We start from the raw sequence: 24,922 nt of genomic DNA, 5'->3' as shown, positions 1-24,922 counted from the left end.
TACAATCGTTAATATTTTTCGCCATTTACCTGAAGCCGTTGAACTATTTCAATAGAGGGGGCTCAAGTGGGCTAAGTTCGTAAAATAGAACTTGAATTCGTCAGTATATTCGCGGAATATCTTGCAATTGAGACGGTATATTTTGGTATATTTCTGAGGGTCGTCACAATTCATGAACAAAAAGGAAGTTAAAACAGATTTTCTAATCTGTTTAATCTAAAAAAGGATACCAATTAGATGGCCATACAATGAGTCGCGATGATCACATGAAATGGTTTCACGCAAATTTATCTCGCGAGGCAGCTGACGATCTGTTGAGACAAGGCAAGTAGAGACAGAAAAATTTGTGTGTTTCAGAGTCCGAAAAGAGGGACGTGGGCGTGGTGAATGAAGCCTAATGAATGGTAATTTCAATTGATTGTCCCCCACCCACGGCAGGTTACGAGGATGGTACATTTCTGGTGAGGGAGAGCAGCACAGCAGCTGGCGATTTTGTGCTGAGCATACTCTGCCAGGAGGAGGTGTGCCATTATCAGGTTCGACGCCATGGGGAGGATGCCTTCTTCTCTATCGATGATGAGATGCAGACAAAGATACTCCACGGGCTGGAGACTTTGGTGGACTACTATCAGCAGGGGGCGAATGGTCTGCCCACGAAGCTGACGGTTCCGCTGATTCGTGATCCGCCGCCGCACAACACACGCAGGCATGGCATGACCAATCTACTGCACCGTGCCACCAGCAAGAACGAGAACAAAGTGGTCTTTGAGCTGCTCAAGTGTGGCTACCGCAACTTCGATGCCAAGAATCAGCATGGACAGACGGCCCTCCATCTGGCTGCGCTGCACTGTGATGAGGACATCCTGAAACTGTTGCTGGACGCGAAAGTACAGGTCAATAGCTCAGACTCCTTCGGATGCCAGCCGTTGCATGTGAGTGTTTGAACTTGGTATTGATATTGAGGTGATTTGCCTGCTAATACTTGCTTCTATCCCACACAGTATGCTGCTCGGAACAAGCCGGCCAGTTTCATACGCACCCTGATCTCTGCCCAGGCCAATGTCCAGGGCAGAAACTTAGAGAATGGATTCGTACCGCTGCACGAGGCAGCCAAGCACGGCAATCTGGAGGCTGTCCGGGAACTGTTGCTGGCCGAAGCTCCCCCGCTGCCGCGCACCAGCTCTGGCGAGTTTCCCTTCGATCTGGCCAAAGAAGCGGGACAATCAACCGTCGAGCAATTTCTGCTCAACTACAAGCTGCCGCCTGCAAGCACCACCAGAGAGCAGTGGTATCATGGAACGCAGACGAGAGATGAGGCCGTGGCCACACTTACGCAATATGCCAAGGAACTGTTGGCCAAGCAGCCCGGTGTCGACACCTCTGGCTGTTTCCTTGTGCGCTATTCCGAGTCCCCGGCGGCGTCTGGTTTGGTATTGACCCTTCTCAGTGATCAGGTGGTGAAAAACTTTCGCATATCGCAGGCTTATCTCTACACGAACGGTGTCAAAGTGCAGTCTGATGAGGTGAGTGATGATATCCAGCAATTTATTTAACAAAATTCCAAACCCAAACACTGCCTTCCAGCAGAAATTCGTGTTCATCGATGACGGTCCCTACTGGCCCAGCCTGGAGCATCTGATAGCCAACTTCATGCGCTTCTCGTATGGCCTGCCGGTTAGCCTTAAGTATGCCGTGCCGCCCAAGCCGAAGCCGGAGGTTCCCTCATTTGCCACCATACCACGTTCTACCGTGAAGCACAGGACGACGCCCCCAGTGACGCCGCCTTCTCCTTCGACCAATCAGCATGTCCCCGCCTTGTCCATCACGAAGAAGAAGCAAAAGGAGAACAGCAGCTTCGTATTCAACACTCTGCGCCTGACGAACCCCAGAAAGGCTCTGTTCGACATGAACAGCCTGCGCAAGAGCAAATCCAAGAACAAACGATCCGAGTCCGAGAGCAGTGTAAGCGGATCGCTGGCCAAGACGGAGCGGGAGCAGGAACTCCAGGCAGCTGCTCCAATGCTCAAAAGTCTATCGTTCTCGACGGAGTTTTCCAACTTCAATGTGGCTGCAGATGGAACAGGAGCAGCAGCCGACGGAGAGCTGTACAATGTCCCCAGGAACAATACGCCAATCGAGATTGACTTGCCTCCAATTGCCCAAAAGACTGAAGCAGAAGTTGAGTATTTCACCAAGAGCGATGTGGCCATTGAGCGGGAGCGTGCCGGCCAGTGGAACGTCACTGGGTATCAGCATACCGTTGATGTGGTCTGTATGTTTGATCAACCGATCAAGACTCTGCCACCGGCGGCGACGCGCCTTAATTCCCTCATCTCTACCGGCTCCACTGAGAGCGAAATGGCTGGCTACCTGCAACGGAAGTGCAGCGAAACTCCAACCACGCCCACTTCAGCCGCTTTGGAGGCGGCAAAGCTGAGATTTTTCATCGACAAAGAGAATCTACTGGTGGAGAATGAAATCGGCCACGGGGAGTTCGGCTCTGTGCACCGGGGCTGGCTAGTGAAGAAAAGCAGTGAGGGCGGCGGTTCCATGGAGTCGTCCCGCCAGGAGGTGGCCATCAAAATGCTGTGCGATGAGCACAGCAACAAGCAGGAGTTTCTGCGCGAAGCCTCTGTGATGATGCGCCTGGAGCACAACTGTATTGTGCGTCTCATTGGCATATCGAAGGGGGATACGCTGATGATGGTTCAGGAGCTGGCTCCCCTGGGCTCCATGCTGCAGTACATACTCGATCACAGCGCAGAGATCACGGCCAACACAGAGCTGAAGCTGTGGGCATCTCAGATTGCTTGCGGTATGTGCAAAGTCTCGACAAGGTCGTAGGACAGTTCTCAGTTTAACTCTCTTTCCAGGCATGCATTATCTGGAATCTCAGCATTTTGTACACCGTGATCTTGCTGCCAGGAATATTCTGCTGACCGCTCGCCAGCAGGCGAAGATCAGTGATTTTGGAATGTCGCGCTCCCTGAGGCCCGGCAGCACTGAGTACCAGTTCACACAGGGGGGTCGGTGGCCGATACGTTGGTACGCCCCGGAGAGCTTCAATCTGGGCGTCTTCTCGCATGCCAGTGACGTGTGGTCGTTCGGCGTGACAATCTGGGAGATGTTTGCTTTGGGAGCACCTCCCTACGGCGACATCTCCAATGTGGATGCCATCAAGCTGGTGGACAGTGGAGAGCGTTTGCCCCAGCCCGATCTCTGTCCTGCCTATATCTATGCAGCAATGCTAAGCTGCTGGAAGGAGCATCCCAAGGACCGACCAACCTTTGCCTATCTAATGGAGTTCTTCACCCGCGATCCCGACTACCAAAACCTGCCCGATTTGGTGCAAACCGTTCATATATAGCTCGACTCCCCTCCCTGAGTGGACTCCACCTTCGTCCTTCTATTTTAAAGTGCAATTTTTTAATGTTTTTATCTTTTGTGTTTGGTCCTTTACTCTCATATTTATTGGAGTATTATGATTTATCTAATGGGGCTCGCAAACTGCGATTGTTATCCCCTTCTTTTCGTTTCCCCTGCACAAAGAGTATTTCGCGAGTCCCGATTTATGTATATGCATGTATGTATAATCTGTAATAATCGTACAAAAAATGTGTCAATTGAAAGTGCCTTAAAAGATTTATAAAATTAATTTTTATATTAACATTTACAAATCATTATTTGGTTGGCACTGATATTGTTGCCACTATTTATTCACTCACACTCCACGAACCACATGGTTTTTTGTTCAATGAATAATATGAAGATAATATTGCATTTAATATCGTTGATGCTAATTGCACACCTATTACTATTGGTAAGAGATTCTGCCAAACAATCGTCATCTCAGCTCATTTCATCTTGAAAATGCAGTTTCAATTGCCATGCAGCGATGCCAAGAGTATCTCCATTGTTCCAAACTACCAGGAGATCGCAGGCAAAAACTCTTCCAGGAACTCCACCCACAATGCACTCGACCAGAAGACAAACTCCACCAGCAGAAGGCCTCCAACTTCATCCGATGCCCGTTCTGCTACTGCTCCGGCACCCGTCGTCAGCATTAAGCGAATTAAGCGAGCCAGGACAGATCTGCCAAAATATACATTCACGTTCGATCAGGCGCACTTGCCCTGCGACTATGACGTTAGCGGATCATATAAATTTATGGATGATTTTCCCAAATACTGCAGAGATTCGTATGAGCAAAGATTCATGAGTGAGGCGGAATATCGCATGTACATGCTGTATCAAACGGAAGGCTTCTTCTTTGGCCAGTACCATGAGCGCATGATACGCTTCGAGAAAGATGTCCACACTTTTGATTACACGGACACGGGCTTTTAGGTATTTATATGTGTTGCTGTTTGTAGCAATTAAATTATCGGTTGACAGTGTCCTCCCTGGTGCTTGTTCTTGCTGCGGTTTCTAAACATTTATATAGAAACAATTTATTGCAGTTCTTTGTATACAAAACGTGGATAACAAAAGTTAGTTGTTTAAGGGTTTGTATATTAGTTGTAAACTAGGTTAGTAATATGGTTTCGTGGATATACTACATCTATGTTAGGCGGATTAGTTGGACTAAGTAATGGTTTGTTTGTTTTTTGTTTCGCTAAGAAAGCTGCAATCATCCGGAGCCGTTCATTGCCTGCTGGACATTCGATGCAGTCACGAGCTTCAGGGCGCCCATAATGCCAGTCAAGTTTTGCTCGTTGTAGGCCTTGCCCTGGAGGGGAGTAACCACGGGGACAGTCTCCTCGCTGTGCGGCAGCTTAATGCCGATTTCTTTCATTAAGCCCTGGGCAGAAGAGTACAATTAAAGGGGGGATATAGGTTAACAAAGTATTGCACTCACGGCCTCCACTTCTACGGTCAGCTTGAGCTTCATGCCCTGTTCGTCCCCCTTCAGTTCGAGTTCCTTTTCGACGGTGAACTTCGGTGTCTTTCCAATGACCCAATCCCAAGAGCTGTAGTTGGACCGAAGCTCTTCGATGCCAGGGAACCATTTCTCTGTGGGATTGATCAGCTGGAAGCCGCGTTGCTGCATTGTCTGTGCGCTTCCGCCATCCTCCAAAGTTGTGGCCACCGTCCTAAGATATTCGTATCCGACCGCGGATAGCAGCTGCGAGACATTCACATTGGGATTCACATCCACCAGATTGCGTATGGGAGAAGGCACTGAGGCTGTGGCACGACTTATGTAGTTGGCTGGCTCCTTGACCAGAGATTCCCCCAGATGCAGCTTGTTGGCGCTGGCCAGAATGGTGCAGTGGTGATAGGAGTTTGGGCGTCCCAGCTTGGCAGCTGTTCCAGAAATCTGTAGGCGGGCAAAAGAGTATTAATATATACGGGTATCAATATACGGGTACAGCCGTACGTAGAGGTGGTGTGCTGACGCCAGTGCAAGGTCAACTAGGGATCAGGGGCTGATAAGAAGCTCTGCTTCCCCCTTCTTACCTTCTTGTTCCTTATCACGATGTCGTCACGCTCATTGATCTCCGCCTTGATGGCCCACTCGCGGAACAACGCTCTTGTTACGATATTCAAATTGTATTTGCGATCATACCGCTCTCTGGGAGTGAAGAAGGTGCAATTGAGATTGCCACGATCGTGGTAAACAGCACCGCCCCCGCTGTTGCGACGGGCCAGGGTGATGCCACGCTCCACTAGCTTGGATACGTTCGCTTCGGTAAACGGATTCTGGTGACGGCCAATGACCACACACGGATCGTTGGCCCACAGCAGTAGGACGTGATGGTGGCCAAAGTCAAAGTTCTTGTACAGCCAGTCCTCCAGGGCCAGGTTGGTGAAAATGTCATTCGACTGTGAGATGAAGACCGATTTCTTTATCTCGGCATCGGGCACAGCTGGTGGGGCTTGGCGCTGCTTGCTCTTCTTCACAGCTGTGGTGGGGACTGCTGGGGCAGACGACGGTTCACCTACATTGCTGCTATCAGTCGAGGCGAGGCGCGTGATTTTGGTTCCAGATGCCAACAGCAGACGCAGCTGGCTCGAATTGCGACGCAAGAGCAAGCTCATTGTGGCTGGCTTTCGGGCTGTTTTCACGAGGAAGTTGAAAACTGCTTCGGTTGCCAAGCAGGGTGACGAGCGGGTTGCAAGCAGCGAAGTGCACTTGTAACCAAAACAAGGTCAAAGATGTCGGCAAAAGCTCGTAGCGGTTTAATTGTATTTTCTATTTTTGTTGTTCTGTTGTTGTTTCTGTTTTTCTTTGTGCGGTTAGGTTGAATTTTGATTGAATTTACTATCTACTTTAGCTAATATAGTCGGTTTATATTCGTTTGGTTGATTGCTTTGGTCTTAGGTGGACTTTAGACTGTTGTTGCTCTGGGCTCGCTCGCCTTGCCTGTGTTTGCAGCAACCGAACTGGCGGAGATCAGGTACTCGTGCAGAGCGGGGGTCTGGTGCAGCCACTTGAAGGTTTGATGAAGACCACAGACACGCTTTCGGAGACCCAGGCAGTCCTTGTTGCAGCAGTTCTCTTGCATACTACGCTTCACACCCATCCAAAAAAAATCAAATCCGAAACAATCAGAATTTGGGGCCAGAAAAGACGTTCTTTTCTTGGCAGTCGCAGAAGTTCTTTCGGTTTTCCTTCCACTAGATACTTCGAAACAACAAAGGATTTTTCTGCTGAATTGGAAATTTTCCACTCTTTGTTCGCGACGGTCAACGGCACGCGGGGCGGGGGAAAATGAGCGGGGGGCAAAACAAACAATTGGCTGGCGCGGCAACGTCTTCTTCACGGGAAAAAGCTAATGCAGTGTGACCGCGGACTTGTCGATCTTGTCTATGGTCTGACCCTCAGAAATATGCGTCACAAATTTCGAAATATACTGTAAATATACTGACTTATATTTGGATTCAAACTCTATCATATTCGCCGTTTTTGATATTCGGTTGAATATTACTAGATAATTAGGACCTTCAGCTCTCAACTCATAAATCTATCAGATTGTTAAATCAATTTCCTACAAGACTGGTCAATTGAAAGTTCTCATCTCTATTGGTTTGTTTGTAAAATAAGGTCTAATCAAAAGCGGTTCAACAAAAATTTCCACTTAATTTCTTTACATGGTAACTATACGCTAACTACACATTTTCTTCATATTAACTACATTTGTATGTAATTACCAAAAGGTAAAGTTTATGGAGGCGACAGTCTTTATAAAAAGCATACAACTTGCAAGGTGTGTGAGCTAGACATGGTAGCAAGAAAATCAGAGCAAGACCGCGAATTTGTCGATATAAGATTACTGCATAAAGCCTAACAAGGATATTGTAGATGGGCGCAGTCTAATTATCTACTACCGCAAGCCGCTGTAATGCCAATGCAGCCCCTCAGAGCCGAAGTCTTGGCCATTTTCTTGACATAGTTGAAGATTGCTGAAGGCATCTTTCAGACTTGGCGAAGATCACACCGCTGAATTCCATGTCCTGCAGACACGTCGACTCCACCAGGATCTTGACAGCTGAGGAATGAGAAGACCGCACTCGTCTGGCTCAGCAAAGTTCTGGGCCAGACGGGTGAGCAGGCATTGTTTTATTATATGACTGTGACTATATTTTCTTCAAGAATTTAGTATTAGGTTTACGATAACTATTTTTTTACTCTAAAGATGTGACACTTTGTTGACTCAATCAGCTCCTACATTATCTGGTGATTCAAGACAAGTTTATTTTATAAATAAGACATTTTCTCCGAGCCCGCGTTGCAGTTTTAGTTTGGTATGCCGCCGTTGTTGATGTACTCCGCTTCGAGTGGGTCTATGGGTTTGCGTGCAAAGCGTGCCGGCAGCTCCCAATCCTCTATGGCAGGACCTCCAGCCAGCTGGAAAAACAGCAAATTAGTGTGTTCCAATACTTTTATACTACAACACAGTTGGTTTTCTAGTAAATGGGCTTAAAAAGTTAACCTTTTTGCCTGCTGCTGGCTTTGAACTTGCCTGCTTATTTGCAGTCTGTGCACCGGCCACGGCCGCACCCAATCCTCCTTTGCGGAACTGTATGAGCGGCACACGCTTGGCCAAACCAATAACCGTGGGACGAACCATTTTTCTATGGGAAAATTTTGTATATTTAGCAAAAGTTTGAGAAAAGTTAGTATGGCTGTTCCAGTTACGTGAATAACAGCTGACTATGAACGATGAATAGGGCTGCCAGATCTTCCAATTGATTGTTTGTTCACATCTCTTTCTTACTATCGACTGGGTTTCTATCGCAAAACTATAACTCTTCTCTTCGATACGATTTTGGCACATCTCTAAAACCAAACAAAAAGACAACAACATTTTATACAAAATACTGCCGCAAATAGCAACAATTTGTTCGGAATTCCATTTCAACCGTTAATCGGTTTCGTAAACGCCATCAATAGCATTTTAGCAAAAGTATTTTGGGGCGGCTTCTTACAATGAACGTCGCAGCAGGCGGTCCTGGTACGGCCAGTGCGAGTACGACTGCAGCAAACAGCATTTTCAACAATTCTTTGCTGGCATCGGCGACGGGAGCTACCACCATGCCGATGGCCCAACTGGCGGACGGTTGGCTGGAACTGGAGTCCGATCCTGGCCTCTTTACCCTGCTACTAGAGGACTTTGGCTGTAATTAGTAATGGCTGACTCTCATCCCACCATTTTAATGTTCTTTCGATTTCAGGTCACGATGTTCAGGTGGAGGAGGTGTATGACCTCCAGAAGCCGATTGAAAGCCCTTACGGTTTCATTTTTCTCTTTCGCTGGATCGAAGAGCGGCGTGCACGCCGTAAAATAGTGGAAACTACCGCCGAGATCTTCGTTAAGGACGAAGAAGCCATATCCAGCATTTTCTTTGCCCAGCAGGTTGTGCCCAATAGTTGTGCCACCCATGCTCTGCTTTCCGTCCTGTTGAACTGCAACGAGAACAATTTGCAGCTGGGCGACACGCTGAGTCGCCTAAAGGTCCACACCAAAGGCATGAGCCCGGAGAACAAGGGATTAGCTATAGGCAACACCCCGGAGTTGGCGTGCGCACACAACTCGCATGCCATACCGCAGGCCCGACGTCGCCTAGAGCGAACTGGCGCTGGTGTCGCCAGCTGTCGTTTCACTGGCGAAGCCTTTCACTTTGTCAGCTTTGTGCCTATTAGTGGTCAACTGTTTGAACTAGACGGCTTGAAGCCGTATCCCATGAACCATGGCGGATGGGAAGACCATGAAGACTGGACGGATAAGTTTCGTCGTGTGATGGCGGAAAGATTGGGTATCGCTACGGGCGAACAGGACATACGCTTCAATCTGATGGCCGTTGTGCCCGACAGACGGATTGCAATAACTCATAAATTGAAAATGCTACGCACCAATCAGGCGATCGTCTCAGGGACACTGCAGAAACTACTGAAAGCTGACGAGCAAGGCGAATCGGGAAACGGTGATCAGCAGCGCCCGGACACACCCACCACACTTCTGGAACCAAGCGCCTTCACTGCAAAGGATCTTCAATTATTGCTCAAGAACCTTGACACAGAAATTGCCATCAATGAGCAGAATTTGGCGGACGAGAACGATCGCCGACACATGTTCAAAGTGGATGCCAGTCGTCGGACTCATAATTACGACAAATTCATATGCACCTTCCTCTCCATGCTGGCCCATCAGGGCGTTCTCGGCGAGCTGGTCAGCCAGCATCTGTTGCCCTCGAAGAAGGTTAGTGGCCAAAGTGCTGCCAATCGAATAAGCAAACAAAACAGTGCCGCCTCGAGTGCAGGTGCCAATGCTGGAGCTGCTGCTGGAGTCACGCCCAAGAGTCAGCAGCAACAGCAGCAGCCGCCGACTGCCGCTTCGAAAAATGGCAAATCTCCAGGAAAAACTCCTGGCAGACGCCGAAAAGGACGCAACAAGTGCAGGAAACGGAAGTAGAGGTTTAGTTTTATGTATAAGTTTTTCTAAATACATTTCTGCATTTACTATACATATATACATTACGAGATATGTATGTATGTATGTTTGTTGATGCACCGCCATTCCAGAATTGAACAGAATTTGTTCCCGGGAAGACATCCAAAAATACGACAAACGGCTTTGGCTTGGCAGCTTCTTAAGTTTTATTGATCATTTTTCGGATCATTTTAATAATAAAAAAACCATTTTGTTCATATGATTAATGTTCTGCAAGTCCTTGACACAGCAAGGACGTCAGCAAACTTGTATGCATTATAAGTAATATAATGTTCTGATATATATATATGATAGTTGTATAACAAAAACGTACTCATTCAATAATTCTCTGGTCTCTTTTTGCCAATTAAGCGCAACACCCTATGGTTACGTTATGGTAAAACATTTCATGCACTCGATGTGAAGCTGATTCTAACGGAAAACAATGAATGCAATATAGTAGGATGTGTGCAATCAATTAGCAATTATTATAAACTATAAAAGGCATTTGATGGCTTCTCAAATGGTTAACAAAACAATGTGTGTTTAAAAACAAGAGACAACTTTCTGTCTTACAGCTGGTTTGGATAACGATGATGCTTGGGGGGTAGTGACTGACTAACTGACTGACTGATAGTTTGCTTGACTAAGTCTAAAATATTTTATTGGCATATACCGCATTAAGGGTTATATCCGTTCTATATGTAATGTATTACTATGCGATGCTATGTGTGTGAGCAGTACAAGAGCAGCCTTTTTAAAACACGCAGACATTTATATTATTTTTTGTTTAGCATGCTGGTTTGTTCAAACTTTGATGTTGTAATTTAGCAGAGTCCCAAAATACGTTTGGCGATACGATACGATACGATTTTGTGACTATGTTGGAGCTGTTGTGGTTTGCTTGTGGAGTGTTCAACTCGATACGGCCACTTTATCGCCATTTGTAAGCTGCTGGGCGGTCGCTGCCTGCTCCTTATTATTGTCCTGTGGGGCCAAAACCTCAGATTCTCCATTGTTATTGGCAGCAGCCACCATGGATTTGATCGCCTCGTTCACGTCGGTATTGGCTTTCATACGCTTCTCAATCTCGCTGCGCACCTTCACAATGTCCCTTTGGCTGTTTTACGAAAAAGGCAAAACGTTAGCGAACTAGATCAGATTTATTATCCTTTACTTAGGTACAAGATTTACCTAATTTGCACAAACAGTATCCCATTGATTGTGTTCAGCATCTCCAACACTGAGCCCATCGAGGGTGGAGTAATGTGTATGGGCGGCAGGTCGCTAGTCAGCTTGCCATTGGAATAGATATCGTTCATCTTGCGCTGCAGGAGCACAGCTTGCTGGGTCAACAGGCGTAGACATTCGGCCGAGTCCCGTGTCTTTTCATGCTTCTCACCAAGCTAAACGAAAGGAGAAAAACACAATTGAATGCCATTTTCCGCTGCCTCGCTCCCGGGGTACGCCTTACCTGTGACTTGTAAATGGAGTAAGTCTCCTTCTCATTGTTCAACGCTGAGCGGAAGTCGCCCATGCACGACTGTGTGCGAGCCATCAAATGATAGCTGACTGCCACATGCATTGCCTTGTTGCCAAAGTATTTCAAATTCAGTTTCAAGGCGTGCTCGATGAAACGAAGCGACAGCTCATACTCTCCCAGCGCATGCAGGATCAAACTGATGTTGCTCTGAAATCAAAAGAAGAAACCAAAGCTTAAGACCCCGCGTTCAATTCACGTTCATTCAATGCTTACATCAATCAGAGCCACCTCCGGATGATCTTCACCGCAAGTCAGCACCAACAGGTAGCGGGCTCTGTACAAAAGTTTCAGGGACATACCCACATGTCCGTTGGCAAACGAATAGAGCGATAGGTGAGTCTGCAACAATTGTTTCAATTAACTGAATGAAGAATATGATCTGGGACAAGACTTGATTGCTTACGTATTCTAAAATGGTCGATGGATTGTCAATGCCATTTACGCGCTCGCTCATGATAACCGCACGCTGCTGAATGGCCAAGGCATCTTGGGCATCGCCCAGTAGATAGCTGAGACGGGCCAGCATCCTCAGACATGAGCCGTTCTCCTGGTGCATAGCGCCAAAGACATTGTTGAGAAGATTGAGAGCTTCGCTGATCAGCTCGTAGCCCTCCTTGAACAGACCCTGCTGTATCTTGGCCTGGCCCGTGGTGTAGAAATTGTAGGCATCGGATGCCCTTGGGCTTATGTGCTTCACCACCGGGAACACATTGACGATGTCATCGTCGCCGAATGTGGGCTTGTGCTTGGAATCGAAGTTGTACTCGCGCAGGAGCACCTGAATTCCCACCTTCAGACAGAAGGCTCGCAGAAGGCAAATTCTCATGATGCCAAACTTACTCATAGCACTGTCCATGGAGTCGCAGTCGAGATCCCAGTCCCAGTAGGCCTTCGATTCCTTGCGTATCTGCTGCCACAAGGAACGCGGTGTGACCAGGGTCCAGTCGTAGGCGTTTGCGGAGCTGGAGGAGGATGTTGTGCTGCCACCATTCTGGTTGATCGCCGGCTGCTGTTGTCCCTTGCCGCCCTTGGAGGACTTGTGCTTGTTGTGCTTGCCACCGTTGCCACCACGCTTCTTGTGCATCTCATCGTTGCTGACGACAGGATTGATCGGGCCATTGGTCAGCAAACAGTTTAGAAAGTGACTGATGGCGACGGACAGATGCATGGGGTCGGTGCTCTGCATGTAGGTGTAGTAAATGTGTTTGGTTGCCCTCACAATTAGCTCCATAACGGCAATGCGGTACAGGTAGTCCATGCGAGGCATCTGGCCCAGCGCTTTGATCACCTTGCCCAGATACCGAACATTGATGCCGTGACTGTGAAGAGACTCTGTCAGATTCTGGCCATCAATAGGGGGCGAAGAGTGGGACAAGTGCTCCTTGACAAAGGCGGGTATCTGTTTGACCACAAGGAACTCGGCGGCATCCTGAACGAGCAGCTTTTGCTTGGCCACCGATCCGGAGGTGCCCTCTTCCCCATCAACATGGCGTATGCCCGGAGAGAAGACGTCAGGATTGAAGCGAAAGTCGAATTCCTTTTCCTTCATCGAGCCAACAGCGGCACATGCCTGCTTAACCACCTCGGCAGCCTGAATTTCGTTGGAGGTGGCCACATTCGACTGGGCCTCCCGTATGGCATTGACCATCGCCTCGGCGTTCTTTGTTTCGACAGGAGTATCCTTCTCCTTGTCATTGGGAGTTTCATTTACATTTAGATTCTCTTTGTTCTCTTTTTCGGCCTCTTCTATGGCAGGCAATTGTTTCTTCTCCTCCGACTGTGTTTCCTCGGGCTTCTTCGCATTGAGCTGCTGCAGATGCACGGCAGCGATCCGAATGAAGTTCACGTACCGATCCTCAACGAAGGCCTCCAGCAGCTCCTGCCTGAGGCAGCACAATTTATGGCGATGCTCGATGGGGAAGCCCATTTCAACAAGCTCCGTGCTGAGCTTGACTTCCTGCAGCTTCAAGAAGTTGACATCTGGCGGGAAAGTGCGCAACAGATCGAGAATATAGTGTCTGCCATCGTTGCCAATGATGCCCTTGCACTCCACCGAAGAGCAGAGCTCGACAGGCTCATCTCGCTCGTTGTAAACGGAATGGGGCAGGATTTTCAGATGCTTGCCCGCCTGCCGCAGCAACTCCAAATACTTGGGATGGCTCAGAACAGTCTTGCCAAAGTCTATAGATCCGTAGACAACGCTCTGCTCTTGCTCGCGCTCTAGGATGCCCGGTATTATGGACTGGGCAGTCACTCTGTAGCCGCGATAGTCAATCACCACCGTGCCCAGGGTGTACAGTCCCTCCACATCCACAGCATTGTATACCCTCACACCATGAAGGTCATAGCGCGGTGCCACATAGGCGGCGTAGTCACCGCCCAACTCCTTGTAGTGGTCCCTCACATCGAAGCCCAGAGAGAAGAATATATTGTTCCAAATGAACATCTGCATCTTGGAGTCCTCCCCGGGATTTATGGCCAGCACATTGCCATCAATGACGGCCATGGCTCCCCTGGTTGCGGCAGTGACAAAGTCCCCGTGGACTTTGAATATGGCGCGCTCGCGAAGCAAGCGCTCTGGCAGTGTCTTGCGAGGAAGTTCACGCGTTGTCTGCAACTCCTCGTTCCAGTCACGTGTCTGGCCGGGTATGTGCTCCTCGTAACTGCACGAAATAAACGAAAGACCACCGCCAAGACTGTGAGTAAAGGGTCAGTTGGGTTGGTTAAATGTGGCGCCACTTACCCCAACTTTGAGCTAAAGGCATCCTCAGCACGTATGGCGTCTACGGTGTGCTCCAGATTGGGGGCCGCCCACTGGTACACCTGGTAGGGTGTGGCCACCCTCTCGAAGGCATGTCGCAGTGTGCGACGCTTCTGGATGGCCTGGAAGGCACGTCGGAACGAGGGCGATATGTGGGAGAGCAGATCGATGAGCGAGTGACTCAGATAGCTCGGATTGTCTGGCTTTGGGTTGAAGGTGTCGTCCGTGGACTGATTTATGAAGAAGCCCCTGGAGCAGGCGGAGATGTGATAGCGCTTCTCCTCCATGGTGATGACGTACAGATACATGAGATCGCCGTGCAACTTGCGGGGACCAGGCGGCGGATTCCACGCGGACGTGGTGAGCACCTTCAGGGCCTGCGGCCCTTTTGCGTTCTTGAAGTTCGGATGAAGGGGCAGCAGTGGCGGCTCAAACACTCCGGGTGTCACATAGTCCGGCGGTGTGCAGTCGACAGAGTCGGGGCGCGTCTTCTTCTTGTCCAAGAGATCGCCCTGCGTGATCGTATTCAAGTAGGTCAGCGAGGTGCATTCAATGCCATTATATGCATCAGCGGGATCCAAATTCTTCAGCAGATCGCGCACATGACGCACATGGATGCGTGCCTCTCGCATGGTGTACGGCTCTTCGACCACTTTGATGGTGGAGCCTGACTCTAGCTGCTCGATCGTTTTCAGCTCGGCGAAATTGTCGAGCGTCACGTTGTCCAGCTGCAGGGAGAAACAGGTCCTGTGGCACGACTCCTCGCGATCCATTAGCAGTTGATGGATCTCCTGGACCAACTCCATGCTGGACAGCTGCACGGTCAATAGCTCTGAACCGGGACAGCTGATGTTCACGTGAATACCCGCATCGTGCAGGGCGTCCAGGTCAATGTCCTCCGTATCGAGCTCGGCAGCCTCAGCCCCATCGCCGCCCTCCGCCTTTTCGTCCTTGACTGCCACCACATTTGCATTGGCGTCGGCATCGGCGTCACCATCTCCTTCGGGTTTCTTCTCCTCGACATGTCCATTGCTCAGAGCGGCTTCATCTGTGGATACGGGTGGGCTTTTGTTGCGGTTCTTCTTGCCTGGAGATTGAATGGGGTTCTGGTCAGTATTGTCATTTAAATGGCGGATATAGAATTGGGGTCCAATTCGGTAGGGTAGGAGTGGCGTGCTCAAAACCAAACCATTTTGAACTTTTGACAGGGCCCCAGGCTGGACTCTTTTGTCTCTCAGATTTACATAACAGCATGTTCGTTTACTGGTGCCGCACACTGTGTCTGCCTGTATCTGATGGTGCACGTGTGTGAGTGGGCTCGAGTGTGCAGTGCATGAAACAAAAGGCAGAAAAACAAACAAGAAAAAGCACGCCGCTGATAAGGCCAAAGGGGCCGGCCGGGTTCGGGATCGGATTTGATTTCGATTTCGAAGAGTCCCAGACCAGACGGTAAACGAACCCGATCTCCTTTGATTTTCACCAGAGAAATGCTAATTTCGACACCGGCCTATGAGATTACAGCACGGGAACGAACTGAGCTGAGGGAAAGCAAGAGTGGAAAGTAAACACGGAGAGCGGGTAAGGAAAACACCTCTCGCGACGCGTTGGTGGAAAGAGAGAAGAGCGAGAAGAGGGCAGGGGCAGGGAGCAGGCAAGAGTGCGGTAAGAGATAGGGCGATACGATGCGTCGAAATTTTGTAGAAAACATGATTTACATAATTGTCGAGTAATTTGTGTTTTGTTGCATGCAGTTGGGGCAGCTAGCACGTGTTAATTGTAGGTTAAACTCAACAAGAAATCCTCCTCCTCCCAGTCGCAGTCCCAGTGCCAGGGGTTAATGAACAGTGGGGATCGGGTGAACAACATGTGCGTTGCCGTTGCCATGCCAAGAAACACATGCACATACGCGGGCACGAAGACACAGACGGCAAACGAACGAAATGAAATATTGTAACTTCGAATCCAACACACATTTACACTGCAATTGTAACGCACGCGGTTCCTGCAGCCTATCGCGAGGGGGAATGGAATGGGGGAGTAGCGAATAGCTAGCGCTAGAGACAGAGATAGAGACATAGAGAACGGGCGCCGGGCATGATAGGGAGAAAAAACCCATTACGTAATGTTAAAAATGTTATGTGATTCGATTTTGCAGCAATAATATTGAGGTAGTTTCCATGGACAGCACTGGAGGGTAGGGTAGGGCGGAGGAGGGTGAAGTTGAACGCACCTTTCTTCTTCGTTGCGGGGCCATCGGCAGCAGTGCCATTGCCATTGACCAAGTTCTGGCTCTGATTCTTTTTACTGCCGGCCAAATTGTTGTTCTCCTTGGCCTTGTTGGTTTTTGTTGTTGCAGCCGCTGCATCTCCCGTCACCGCTGAATTTGAATTTTTGCTGTCCATCTCAAGCGCCATGGTATTAGCCTGCTTCTATTCAAAAACACACAAAGTTCTTTTCACGTTTCTGCTGCTGCTGCTGCTCTGTCTTCGGGCCCGACCGTGTTATACAACTCTAACCGTTTGCCACAGCCGAGTTGACGATTTTGATTTATTTAATATGAACTATACTAGATAACGAACGTGGTGAGTGTTGTGTTGAATGACTGATGATTTCATTAACATTTATGACAAGTAGATCTTGTTTCTCTTTTTCAGCACATTATACTTTATTTTATTTGATTTTGGACCGTTTTAAATAGAAAAAGTTATGTTGTTGTCGGCAGGCCAGTGTGACCGCTGATCGATACAATATACCGCCCGACCCTCAGAAAAATACCAAAATATACGACTCATTTTCAAAATATACCGCAAATATACTGACGATTTAAAGTTCCATCTTACGAATTCCCCGTTTTTGATATTCCGGCGAATATTACCAGCTAGATAGAACAATTAGCCATGCCCACATAATTTTATCCTATTAGTGAATAAATTTTCTACTTAACTGGCTTATTCTTAATACTTGCTTTTGCTTGGATTTCGCCTGAAAAAAGGTTTTAGCGAAAAAGGTCAAACACATAAAACGTAAGAGAAAAATAGTTTATTGCTATTATTATTATTTGATATGTCGTTGAATAATGCTGGCTAACTAAGACCCTTAGCTCTGCGTATATAATTTTAAGCCACTGATGAATAAATTTTCTACAAGATTAGCTACTTTTAAATTCTCCTTTTTATTTTATTATATCTTAAAACAAGGTTTAAACAAAAAATATCAACAGAAAACAAACAACGTAAGTATGGAGTATGGAAAGTAATGTAATTTCTTACTTGTAGCTTGTCAACCGGAGTATGGACATTTATCATATGTTGAGTGTCTTGTATAAATATCTCAATACCTATTCTTGGCCTCTATAAGAAGACAATTAGTAGAAAGATATCGTTGAAATAGCTTAAAAACAGAGGCTGAATAGTTTCTGCATTCATTGGAACCTGAGATGACAAACAATTCCTCAAATCTATAACATCCACTTGTCCAGGGTATTCAGAATGCTGCTCAATCTGCGGCATGTTGAGAGACAATGCTGCTCGATTTCTTGGTGTGATTTTTTGTGCAACCAGGGATGCCAAACTTGTTTACATTTCCGTTGGTTTCACTATGACTAGTCTAGCGTGGGATTGGAAGATCCCAAAAATCAAGGCTAAGGTGTATGAATTCTGGCTGTAGTTAGACTAAATTGATTATAATATATTCTGTATAAATATATATATATATATATATATATATATACATACACCAAATGGTCATATAACACCAGAATTAAAGGCAAAGATAAATTATGTTTCCACCATTTGTGCGAAAATTAAGTTTTTCAACACGCACAGCTGATTCAGAGCGCGCAAATACGCAATACGTTCAAAGTATAATTTTGCGGCGCTGTTGCTCCGCTGCTACCAGTTCGACTACGCAGCCTAAATAGATTTCTTTGCCTTATATCTGGTTTCAATGCTTTAACTTTAACTGTAGCTTTGCACTAATAACGATGTGTCGCCAGCCCTATGCAAATGTGATTACATCGCTGCCGCCAGCCCTAGTCACACAGCTGATATGCAAAATAAAATAAAAACATTGCCATAGTTAGTCCCAGCTTCGACGCGTTTGCACACGTTGCACTTTTATCGGCCCAGTGAAAAGAAGGCGCTTTGATATACCCACCAACATCAATTTGATATGTTCAGAAGCAAAACACTCTATCTCTGGATACGAAGTAATTTGAAAGCGGCAAGGAACCTTCACGTATTTTCGTCACTCGCAGCAGGCGTAGCACCCCAGACGCCACCGAGCCTGTTCCATCGCACTTGGCGTAGTCCTATCGAGTAAGGGGAACACACAAAACTGTAGTTTGTAAATCAAGTTCAAATCTCAATTTATTGTCAAATAGTTGGGGAGTAAGCCAAAATTACCGTGGAATGGCCAGTGGAGGAGAAACTGACGCGCAGGCTCCAAAGGCTCCAGGCAATCGATTAGTTTCTTCCAAATCTCCATACCTTTTACAACATGCTTATAATCCAGTGGACTGGTGAGTAAACTAAACAAATAATATATTGAGCTGTGGAATAAACAAGTCAATCCATCGTAGGTATCCCTGGGGCGAGGAGGCCTTTGAACGTGCCCGCACGGAAAATAAGTTGATCTTTCTGTCCGTGGGCTACTCAACCTGTCACTGGTGCCATGTCATGGAGCACGAATCGTTTGAGAATCTCGAGACAGCTGCTGTTATGAATGAACATTTTGTGAACATCAAAGTGGATCGAGAGGAGCGTCCCGATATTGACAAGATCTATATGACATTCCTCCAAATGACCAAGGGCGGCGGTGGCTGGCCCATGAGCATCTGGCTGACACCCGACTTGGCTCCCATTACCGCTGGGACCTATTTCCCCCCAACAGGCCGCTATGGAATGCCTTCATTCAAAACTGTCCTTCTGGCCATAGCCCAGCAATGGCAGACGAATCGTCAAACACTCATTGAGTCAGGCTCCAGCATTCTCAATGCTTTAAAGCAAAACGAAGACGCATCCGCTGTTGCAGAGGCTGCTTTCGAGCCTGGCAGCGCCAGCGCCAAGCTAGCTGAAGCTATCGGTGTCCACAAGCGGCGGTTCGACCGAACGAACGGCGGGTTCGGCACGGAGCCAAAGTTTCCCGAGGTGCCTCGCCTTAATTTCCTCTTCCATGCCTATCTGGTGAGCAAGGATGTATCCGTGTTGGACTTGGTTCTGCAGACACTAGATCACATTGGTCGCGGCGGGATCAATGATCACATATTTGGGGGCTTTGCGCGCTATGCCACAACTGCCGATTGGCACAACGTGCACTTCGAGAAGATGTTGTATGACCAGGGACAACTGATGGCGGCCTATTCCAATGCCTACAAGCTGACAAGGAGCGCAACATTTCTGACCTATGCAGACAAGATCTACAAGTATATAATGAAGGACCTACGTCATCCCCTGGGTGGATTCTATGCCGGCGAGGATGCCGACTCATTACCGGACCACAAGGACACCGTCAAGGTTGAGGGAGCTTTTTATGCCTGGACCTGGAACGAAATTGAAGCGGCCTTCAAGGACCAGGCCAAGCGTTTCGATGATGTCTTTCCGAAGCGCGCCTTTGAGATCTATGCCTTCCATTACGGTCTCAAACCGAAGGGCAACGTCCCGACCCACAGTGATCCACATGGCCATCTTACCGGGAAGAATATACTCATTGTGCGCGGATCGGATGAGGAAACCTGCTCGAACTTTGACCTGCAGCCGGAGAAACTTGACAAATTACTGGAAACGGCAAACGACATACTGCATGTTCTGCGGGATCAGCGTCCGCGACCACATCTGGATACAAAGATTATCTGCGCATGGAATGGCCTTATGTTGTCTGGTCTCTCCAAATTGGCTAACTGTGGCACAGTCAAAAGAGAGGAGTACATCAAAGCGGCCAAAGAACTCGTAGACTTTCTGCGTAAGGAGATGTATGATCCGGAACAAAAGCTGCTTGTGCGATCGTGCTATGGAGTAGCTGTGGGGGATCCAACCCTAGAGAAGAATGAGTAGGTTCTCCCCCAGACGATGCATAGAAATGCCATAGATAAATATTCCCAACTTTTCAGATCACAAATCGATGGCTTCTTGGATGACTATGCCTTTCTCATCAAGGGTCTCCTCGACTATTACAAGGCCTCACTGGACCTCAGTGCCTTGCGCTGGGCCAAAGAGCTGCAGGAGACCCAGGATAAACTCTTCTGGGACGAGCAGAATGGTGCCTACTTCTTCTCCCAACAGAATGCCCCTAATGTGATTGTTCGGCTAAAGGAGGGTGATGACGGGGCTGAGCCCTGCGGCAACAGTGTCTCCGCCCGCAATTTGACACTTCTCTCGCACTACTACGATGAGGAGACCTACCTTCAGCGAGCCGCCAAGTTGATGAATTTCTTTGCCGACGTTGCGCCCTTTGGTCATGCTCTGCCCGAAATGCTGTCGGCTCTGCTACTGCACGAGAACGGACTGGATCTGGTCGCCGTGGTGGGGCCCGACTCGGAAGATACCAAGCGTTTTGTGGAAATCTGTCGAAAGTTTTTCATACCAGGCATGATCATCTTGCACGTGGACCCCCTCCATCCCGATGATGCATGTAATCAGCGGGTGCAGAAGAAATTCAAGATGGTCAATGGCAAGACCACAGTTTACATTTGCCACGACCGCGTGTGCCGCATGCCCGTCACAGATCCCACGCAGCTGGAGGAGAACCTGATGGCCAACTTCTTTACCGAGCGCGTCTGAATATTGGATATTACTCGAATTAAGCCCCCCTGAATTTTATTGTTAGTTATGTTATTGTTTACGCTTTCAAAGCGCAGATCGGTTCTCCGAGAACTTTGTAGATGAACGTATGTACATAGAAGTAGACACATGGACGTCTATTTTACCTAAGAAAAAGTACCGCAAAATTCGGGGACTCCCGGAAGAAACATCCAAACAGCAGTTAATTCTTCTCTTCTCAAATACATGCAACACATTTTGTGCTTTTATTGGAATCGTTCTGTTTTTGTTTTTGAAGCACAATACGAGTGCAGCCGTCCGGCTACTCCTGCTCCGCCCCAGAGGCGTAAAAACTAAACTAAACTAAATGCTCTGCCCTGCGCTGCGTCCTCCGTCTGAGTCGGAATGGGACTCAGAGCCGCAAGGACGCGACGGCAATCGGCGTAGAAGGGAACTAAGTGTATGGAGAGAACAGTTCGGTAATAATAATCGTAATAATAGTAGTATGTAGTAATAAAAATAATTTAGTTGAAATTCACATTCATCACATTGGTTGGCCAACCATCTCTGCCAAGCGCGTGCCTCTGATGGAGCTCGCCGCTGATGCTTTCGTTGCCTCTCAGGTGTCAGCATCGTTGAAGCTCATGGCCGCGTCAAAGCTGTCGACAATGGTCTCCATGCGCTCGTGATGCTCGAACCTGGCGAATTTGCGCTCCATGCGGGTGTACGAGTGTCGGCGGGAGTGCCGTGTTCGTCTGAAGAAACGGAACCGCGTGTCCTCCTCCTCCTCATCGTACTCCGGCGCCGACACTGAATCCTCGTCCGTTTCGCGCAGGAAATCCTTGGGATCGCGGTGAATCTTGAAGATTTTCGTCGCTGTCGCCGTCGCTCCATGCAGCTTAGATATGGTTCGCGATGCATTAATGATGCCGCGATCCGCCAGCTGCAGTTGCTTTGAACGATTCTTGATGGCCGTGAGGCGATTCGTAATGGACACAACGTTGAAGAGCTTGGACAGTTCAGAGTCGACGCAGCGCGACTCTCGACGCAGGTTCTTACCATTTTTTACATAGATAAAATGATTGAGTTGATTGTCGGCCGTGAGACCGGCCGAGCAGGTGGGCGAGCTGGAGCTGCAATTTCCATTGCTATTGCTATTGTTGCTGTTGGCGCTTGTCAGCAGCGTAGGTGTGGAGGGCGGCGCAGGCGGGGGAACGTGGGGCATTGTGTAGCAACGCTGACGTCCCGGTCCCGCTGCTAGCCCAAACCCAGGTCCCGGTCCCGAAACGGGCCCATCGTAGAGGTTCGTTACATTATACCGGCTCAGTCGGCATGATGGCTCCGGCTCGATTTCTCCGATTTCCTGGTCGTGCTCCCGACTACTGGGCATGTCCATAGCCTGCTTTCCGTGGGCAGGCAGAAATTTGTGTTTGTATGTGTGTGTTTTTGCGAGTGGGTGGAGACGACGGCGACGGGGAAAAAGTAAGGGCGTTGTAGCAACCATAACACACAGAAAACGTAGCCGCTATAGCGGTTGCAAGTGGTAAAAACTATTTACCTGCAGCAAGCCCTCAACCTCCATGTACTGGCTCTCCGTCAGACGGTGTGTTTTGTGCATTCAGTTAGTTGTTTATCAAATTCAGGTATTGATATATGAAATTATTATTATGATTGCAGTGTGGCCGCAGATTTGTCGATATTTACGGTCTACCCTCAGAAATATACTAAGATATACGTAGCAAATTTCAAAATATACGGTAAATATACTTACTAATTATTTGTATTCAAGTCCCATCATATTCTCCGTTTTTAATATTCGGTTTAATATTACTTGATAGTTAGGACCTTCAGCTCTGAACTAATAAATTTATCCGATTGCTAATTCAATTTCCTACAAGACTGGTCAACTTGAAGCTCTCAACTTTATTGAATTTTTTGTTAAATATGGTTTAAGCGATGGTGAAGCCCAAAACGTGTTTTAAGAAATGTTGGAAAATACTAGAAAATACTATTTTTAAGCTAGACAAGGTGTCCAAAATCAGTGTAATCGCGGGACTATTTAGCTCGGACCCTCAGAAATATACCGAAAATACGTTAAAAATTAAAAAAATTAGATTTAAACAAAATGGTGATCAATTAATTCAGATCATTTCTAAACTGGAGCAACAGCAACAGTGTATATAAAGCATATAAGCATATAAAAAATTCTATCATTTAAGTTCAACATTGACCTATTCAAGCGATGTCAGACTTGAGGATGCCCACTTTTGTTCCTTCTTTTGCAGGAACGATCTTGTCATAGATAAGGTTTCGATCAAAATGATCAATCGTCAATTTAAAGAATTTCTACCCTTTCCTCATGGCGATTATCTATTGCGAACCAACTGGATTGCTTACGCTTAATCGGTCTGATCCTCGGGCTGAGGATTTAATTGGAGAAGCTTTGGATGGCGAAAGGGTTTCTCCTGAATCTAAATTTAAAAAAGAAGTCGAATAACCAAACATTTAGCACTTTAATTTTTTGTCTTACTTTAGTTTTACTATTTACAACTATCTACAAGATTCTTTAGTGTCTAGTGCGCTCCACAGTGCGTCCCCGGTCCAACAAATCCCGAAAAGTCTTAATTTCATGCCTGGGAATACTATCCCTGTACTTGGGCTGCATTAAGCCATAGATGAAGTCCAGCTCTGTTTCCTCGTCGTGCCGGCCGTCGGGTAACTTGGCCAAAAGCGCGCGTTGCTTGCAAATAAACGAATCGATGGCTTCAGCTCCCCCTTGCTTAGTCTCAAAGATCTCCATGTAGATTTGATAGGAGGGCTTGGTGGGCGAAAAGTGGTCTCGCAGAAGCTGCATGGCATCCTGCCAGGTTTTCGCATCTCGACGCACCCCCTTCCACCAGACAACGGCGATGTTGTTGAAGAGCAACGGCAGCCCCTTCAGGGCGTCCCGATCGCTAATACCCTCCACCTCCTTGTACGTCTCCACCGCCGTTATAAACTCATCCACGGCATCGTGATCACGCTGCCCACTGAAGCGGACGGGGCAGTTGCTGAAGCTTCCCTTCGATTGCGGCTCATCTTCTTTGATGGTCGCCAGGGAGCGTATTGTTTCGATGAGTATGCGGAATTGTTCATCCGACATCTGCGTCATTTTGTCCCCAAATTTAATATTTTCCGCCCCGATTCGACAGAAAACTAACAATAAATAAACAGACGGCGGAAATGGGAGCGAATAAAATCCGTCGAGAATTGACGGTGGAGCGACTGGCTGTGGTTTTGTTTTTGCCAACTCAGTCTTTTCTCTTGTGAAATTATATTGGCTCTCATGGGGGAGCTTTTTCGAAATTCAAACATAGCATGGTATTGCTATGTATAGGGTGCTGCCATTCTATCTCACTCTTTGGTGGCCTAAGTTGATGCCAGCCTGAGTTTATTTTATTGCTTTTTCCATACCTTCAATAGTTTTGACGTTTTTTCGAGCGAGCTTTCTTGATGTTCCTCTCCCCCTCTTGTTTGCTCCACATGCAGGTTGTTTGTATTTTCTACGTTAATGGGGGTTCACTTCTCCTATCACAACTTTTATCAGGATATACTATATGGAATACATAGCGACAGGTGTTGTTAATACTACTCTAACTAATTGAAAAGTCTGCTAGCATAATTATCAACAAAGGAAATTAACTGATAAAAGTTTACATTTGTATCATACATGAACTCACTAAACTTTTCAATATTAACTCTTCTGACTCACTGGTAGGGCCCGGCCCTGTTTAAATTTGTTGCCATACATATTGGTATGTTTTGTTTTTCTTTAGTACATGTTTATATGCTGCCCAAGAAAATATATTATACATGGGTTGAATTTCACATATACGTGCAATTGCACTTCAAGCTGTACAAATGTAATACACATATGTATGTACTTATG

At 47.4% G+C, this 24,922-nt stretch overlaps 9 protein-coding genes across 16 annotated transcripts; 3 read left to right on the top strand and 6 right to left on the bottom strand.

The window, feature by feature from the left end:
- Positions 1-101: 101 nt before the first annotated feature.
- Positions 102-4,397, top strand: Shark (SH2 ankyrin repeat kinase). 3 transcript variants are annotated; one of them, XM_015183932.2, is made up of 6 exons: positions 102-324; positions 439-932; positions 1,002-1,523; positions 1,588-2,815; positions 2,874-3,820; positions 3,877-4,397. In XM_015183932.2, the coding sequence occupies exons 1-5, from the start codon at positions 249-251 to the stop codon at positions 3,365-3,367; spliced, it is 2,814 nt and encodes a 937-aa protein (XP_015039418.2). In that variant the 5' UTR covers positions 102-248; the 3' UTR covers positions 3,368-3,820; positions 3,877-4,397. The 3 variants fall into 3 exon arrangements, with proteins under 3 accessions (XP_015039418.2, XP_001360545.3, XP_033234142.1); XM_001360508.4 differs by having other exon boundaries at positions 1,585-2,815; XM_033378251.1 differs by having other exon boundaries at positions 249-324; positions 1,585-2,815; positions 3,894-4,397.
- A 38-nt stretch (positions 4,398-4,435) lies between these two features.
- On the bottom strand, positions 4,436-6,076 carry Lipt1 (Lipoyltransferase 1). Its single transcript, XM_001360507.3, has 3 exons — positions 5,461-6,076; positions 4,859-5,320; positions 4,436-4,801 (listed from the first exon to the last, which is right to left on the bottom strand). Exons 1-3 carry the CDS (start codon positions 6,040-6,042, stop codon positions 4,631-4,633), a joined length of 1,215 nt encoding a protein of 404 aa, XP_001360544.1. The 5' UTR covers positions 6,043-6,076; the 3' UTR covers positions 4,436-4,630.
- On the bottom strand, positions 6,069-6,810 carry LOC6898277 (uncharacterized). Its single transcript, XM_002138308.3, has one exon. The coding sequence runs from the start codon at positions 6,525-6,527 to the stop codon at positions 6,333-6,335; it is 195 nt and encodes a 64-aa protein (XP_002138344.2). The 5' UTR covers positions 6,528-6,810; the 3' UTR covers positions 6,069-6,332.
- Positions 6,811-7,606: 796 nt separating this feature from the next.
- Positions 7,607-8,229, bottom strand: LOC6898276 (uncharacterized). 3 transcript variants are annotated; one of them, XM_002138307.3, is made up of 3 exons: positions 8,144-8,229; positions 7,938-8,079; positions 7,607-7,852 (listed from the first exon to the last, which is right to left on the bottom strand). In XM_002138307.3, the coding sequence occupies exons 2-3, from the start codon at positions 8,073-8,075 to the stop codon at positions 7,742-7,744; spliced, it is 249 nt and encodes an 82-aa protein (XP_002138343.1). In that variant the 5' UTR covers positions 8,076-8,079; positions 8,144-8,229; the 3' UTR covers positions 7,607-7,741. The 3 variants fall into 3 exon arrangements, with proteins under 3 accessions (XP_002138343.1, XP_015039417.1, XP_033234145.1); XM_015183931.2 differs by having other exon boundaries at positions 7,968-8,079; XM_033378254.1 differs by having other exon boundaries at positions 7,938-8,172.
- Positions 8,230-8,276: 47 nt separating this feature from the next.
- On the top strand, positions 8,277-10,242 carry caly (ubiquitin carboxyl-terminal hydrolase calypso). The gene is made up of 2 exons (XM_001360506.4): positions 8,277-8,624; positions 8,680-10,242. Exons 1-2 carry the CDS (start codon positions 8,435-8,437, stop codon positions 9,915-9,917), a joined length of 1,428 nt encoding a protein of 475 aa, XP_001360543.2. The 5' UTR covers positions 8,277-8,434; the 3' UTR covers positions 9,918-10,242.
- Positions 10,243-10,569: 327 nt separating this feature from the next.
- On the bottom strand, positions 10,570-17,006 carry clu (clustered mitochondria protein homolog). Of its 2 annotated transcripts, none has more exons than XM_015183930.2 (7): positions 16,470-17,006; positions 14,222-15,326; positions 11,882-14,174; positions 11,692-11,817; positions 11,410-11,625; positions 11,130-11,341; positions 10,570-11,055 (listed from the first exon to the last, which is right to left on the bottom strand). In XM_015183930.2, exons 1-7 carry the CDS (start codon positions 16,651-16,653, stop codon positions 10,851-10,853), a joined length of 4,341 nt encoding a protein of 1,446 aa, XP_015039416.2. In that variant the 5' UTR covers positions 16,654-17,006; the 3' UTR covers positions 10,570-10,850. The 2 variants fall into 2 exon arrangements, with proteins under 2 accessions (XP_015039416.2, XP_001360542.3); XM_001360505.4 differs by having other exon boundaries at positions 11,882-14,141.
- Positions 17,007-18,272: 1,266 nt separating this feature from the next.
- On the top strand, positions 18,273-21,269 carry LOC4803896 (spermatogenesis-associated protein 20). 2 transcript variants are annotated; one of them, XM_001360504.4, is made up of 4 exons: positions 18,273-18,555; positions 18,621-18,758; positions 18,819-20,285; positions 20,346-21,269. In XM_001360504.4, the coding sequence occupies exons 1-4, from the start codon at positions 18,410-18,412 to the stop codon at positions 21,013-21,015; spliced, it is 2,421 nt and encodes an 806-aa protein (XP_001360541.4). In that variant the 5' UTR covers positions 18,273-18,409; the 3' UTR covers positions 21,016-21,269. The 2 variants fall into 2 exon arrangements, with proteins under 2 accessions (XP_001360541.4, XP_033233308.1); XM_033377417.1 differs by lacking the exon at positions 18,273-18,555 and having other exon boundaries at positions 18,567-18,758.
- Positions 21,225-22,711, bottom strand: LOC4803895 (uncharacterized). 2 transcript variants are annotated; one of them, XM_015183929.2, is made up of 2 exons: positions 22,553-22,711; positions 21,225-22,396 (listed from the first exon to the last, which is right to left on the bottom strand). In XM_015183929.2, the coding sequence occupies exons 1-2, from the start codon at positions 22,610-22,612 to the stop codon at positions 21,614-21,616; spliced, it is 843 nt and encodes a 280-aa protein (XP_015039415.1). In that variant the 5' UTR covers positions 22,613-22,711; the 3' UTR covers positions 21,225-21,613. The 2 variants fall into 2 exon arrangements, with proteins under 2 accessions (XP_015039415.1, XP_001360540.1); XM_001360503.4 differs by having other exon boundaries at positions 21,225-22,393; positions 22,553-22,701.
- A 777-nt stretch (positions 22,712-23,488) lies between these two features.
- Arc2 (Activity-regulated cytoskeleton associated protein 2) lies at positions 23,489-24,292 on the bottom strand. The gene has a single exon (XM_001360502.4). It carries the CDS (start codon positions 24,143-24,145, stop codon positions 23,561-23,563), a length of 585 nt encoding a protein of 194 aa, XP_001360539.1. The 5' UTR covers positions 24,146-24,292; the 3' UTR covers positions 23,489-23,560.
- Positions 24,293-24,922: the final 630 nt, after the last annotated feature.

The sequence above is a fragment of the Drosophila pseudoobscura genome, chromosome 3, assembly GCF_009870125.1.
Source record: "Drosophila pseudoobscura strain MV-25-SWS-2005 chromosome 3, UCI_Dpse_MV25, whole genome shotgun sequence".
NCBI lineage: Eukaryota > Metazoa > Arthropoda > Insecta > Diptera > Drosophilidae > Drosophila > Drosophila pseudoobscura.
Note: the sequence above shows the minus strand (reverse complement) of the source record. Positions and strands in the feature narration are given on the sequence as shown.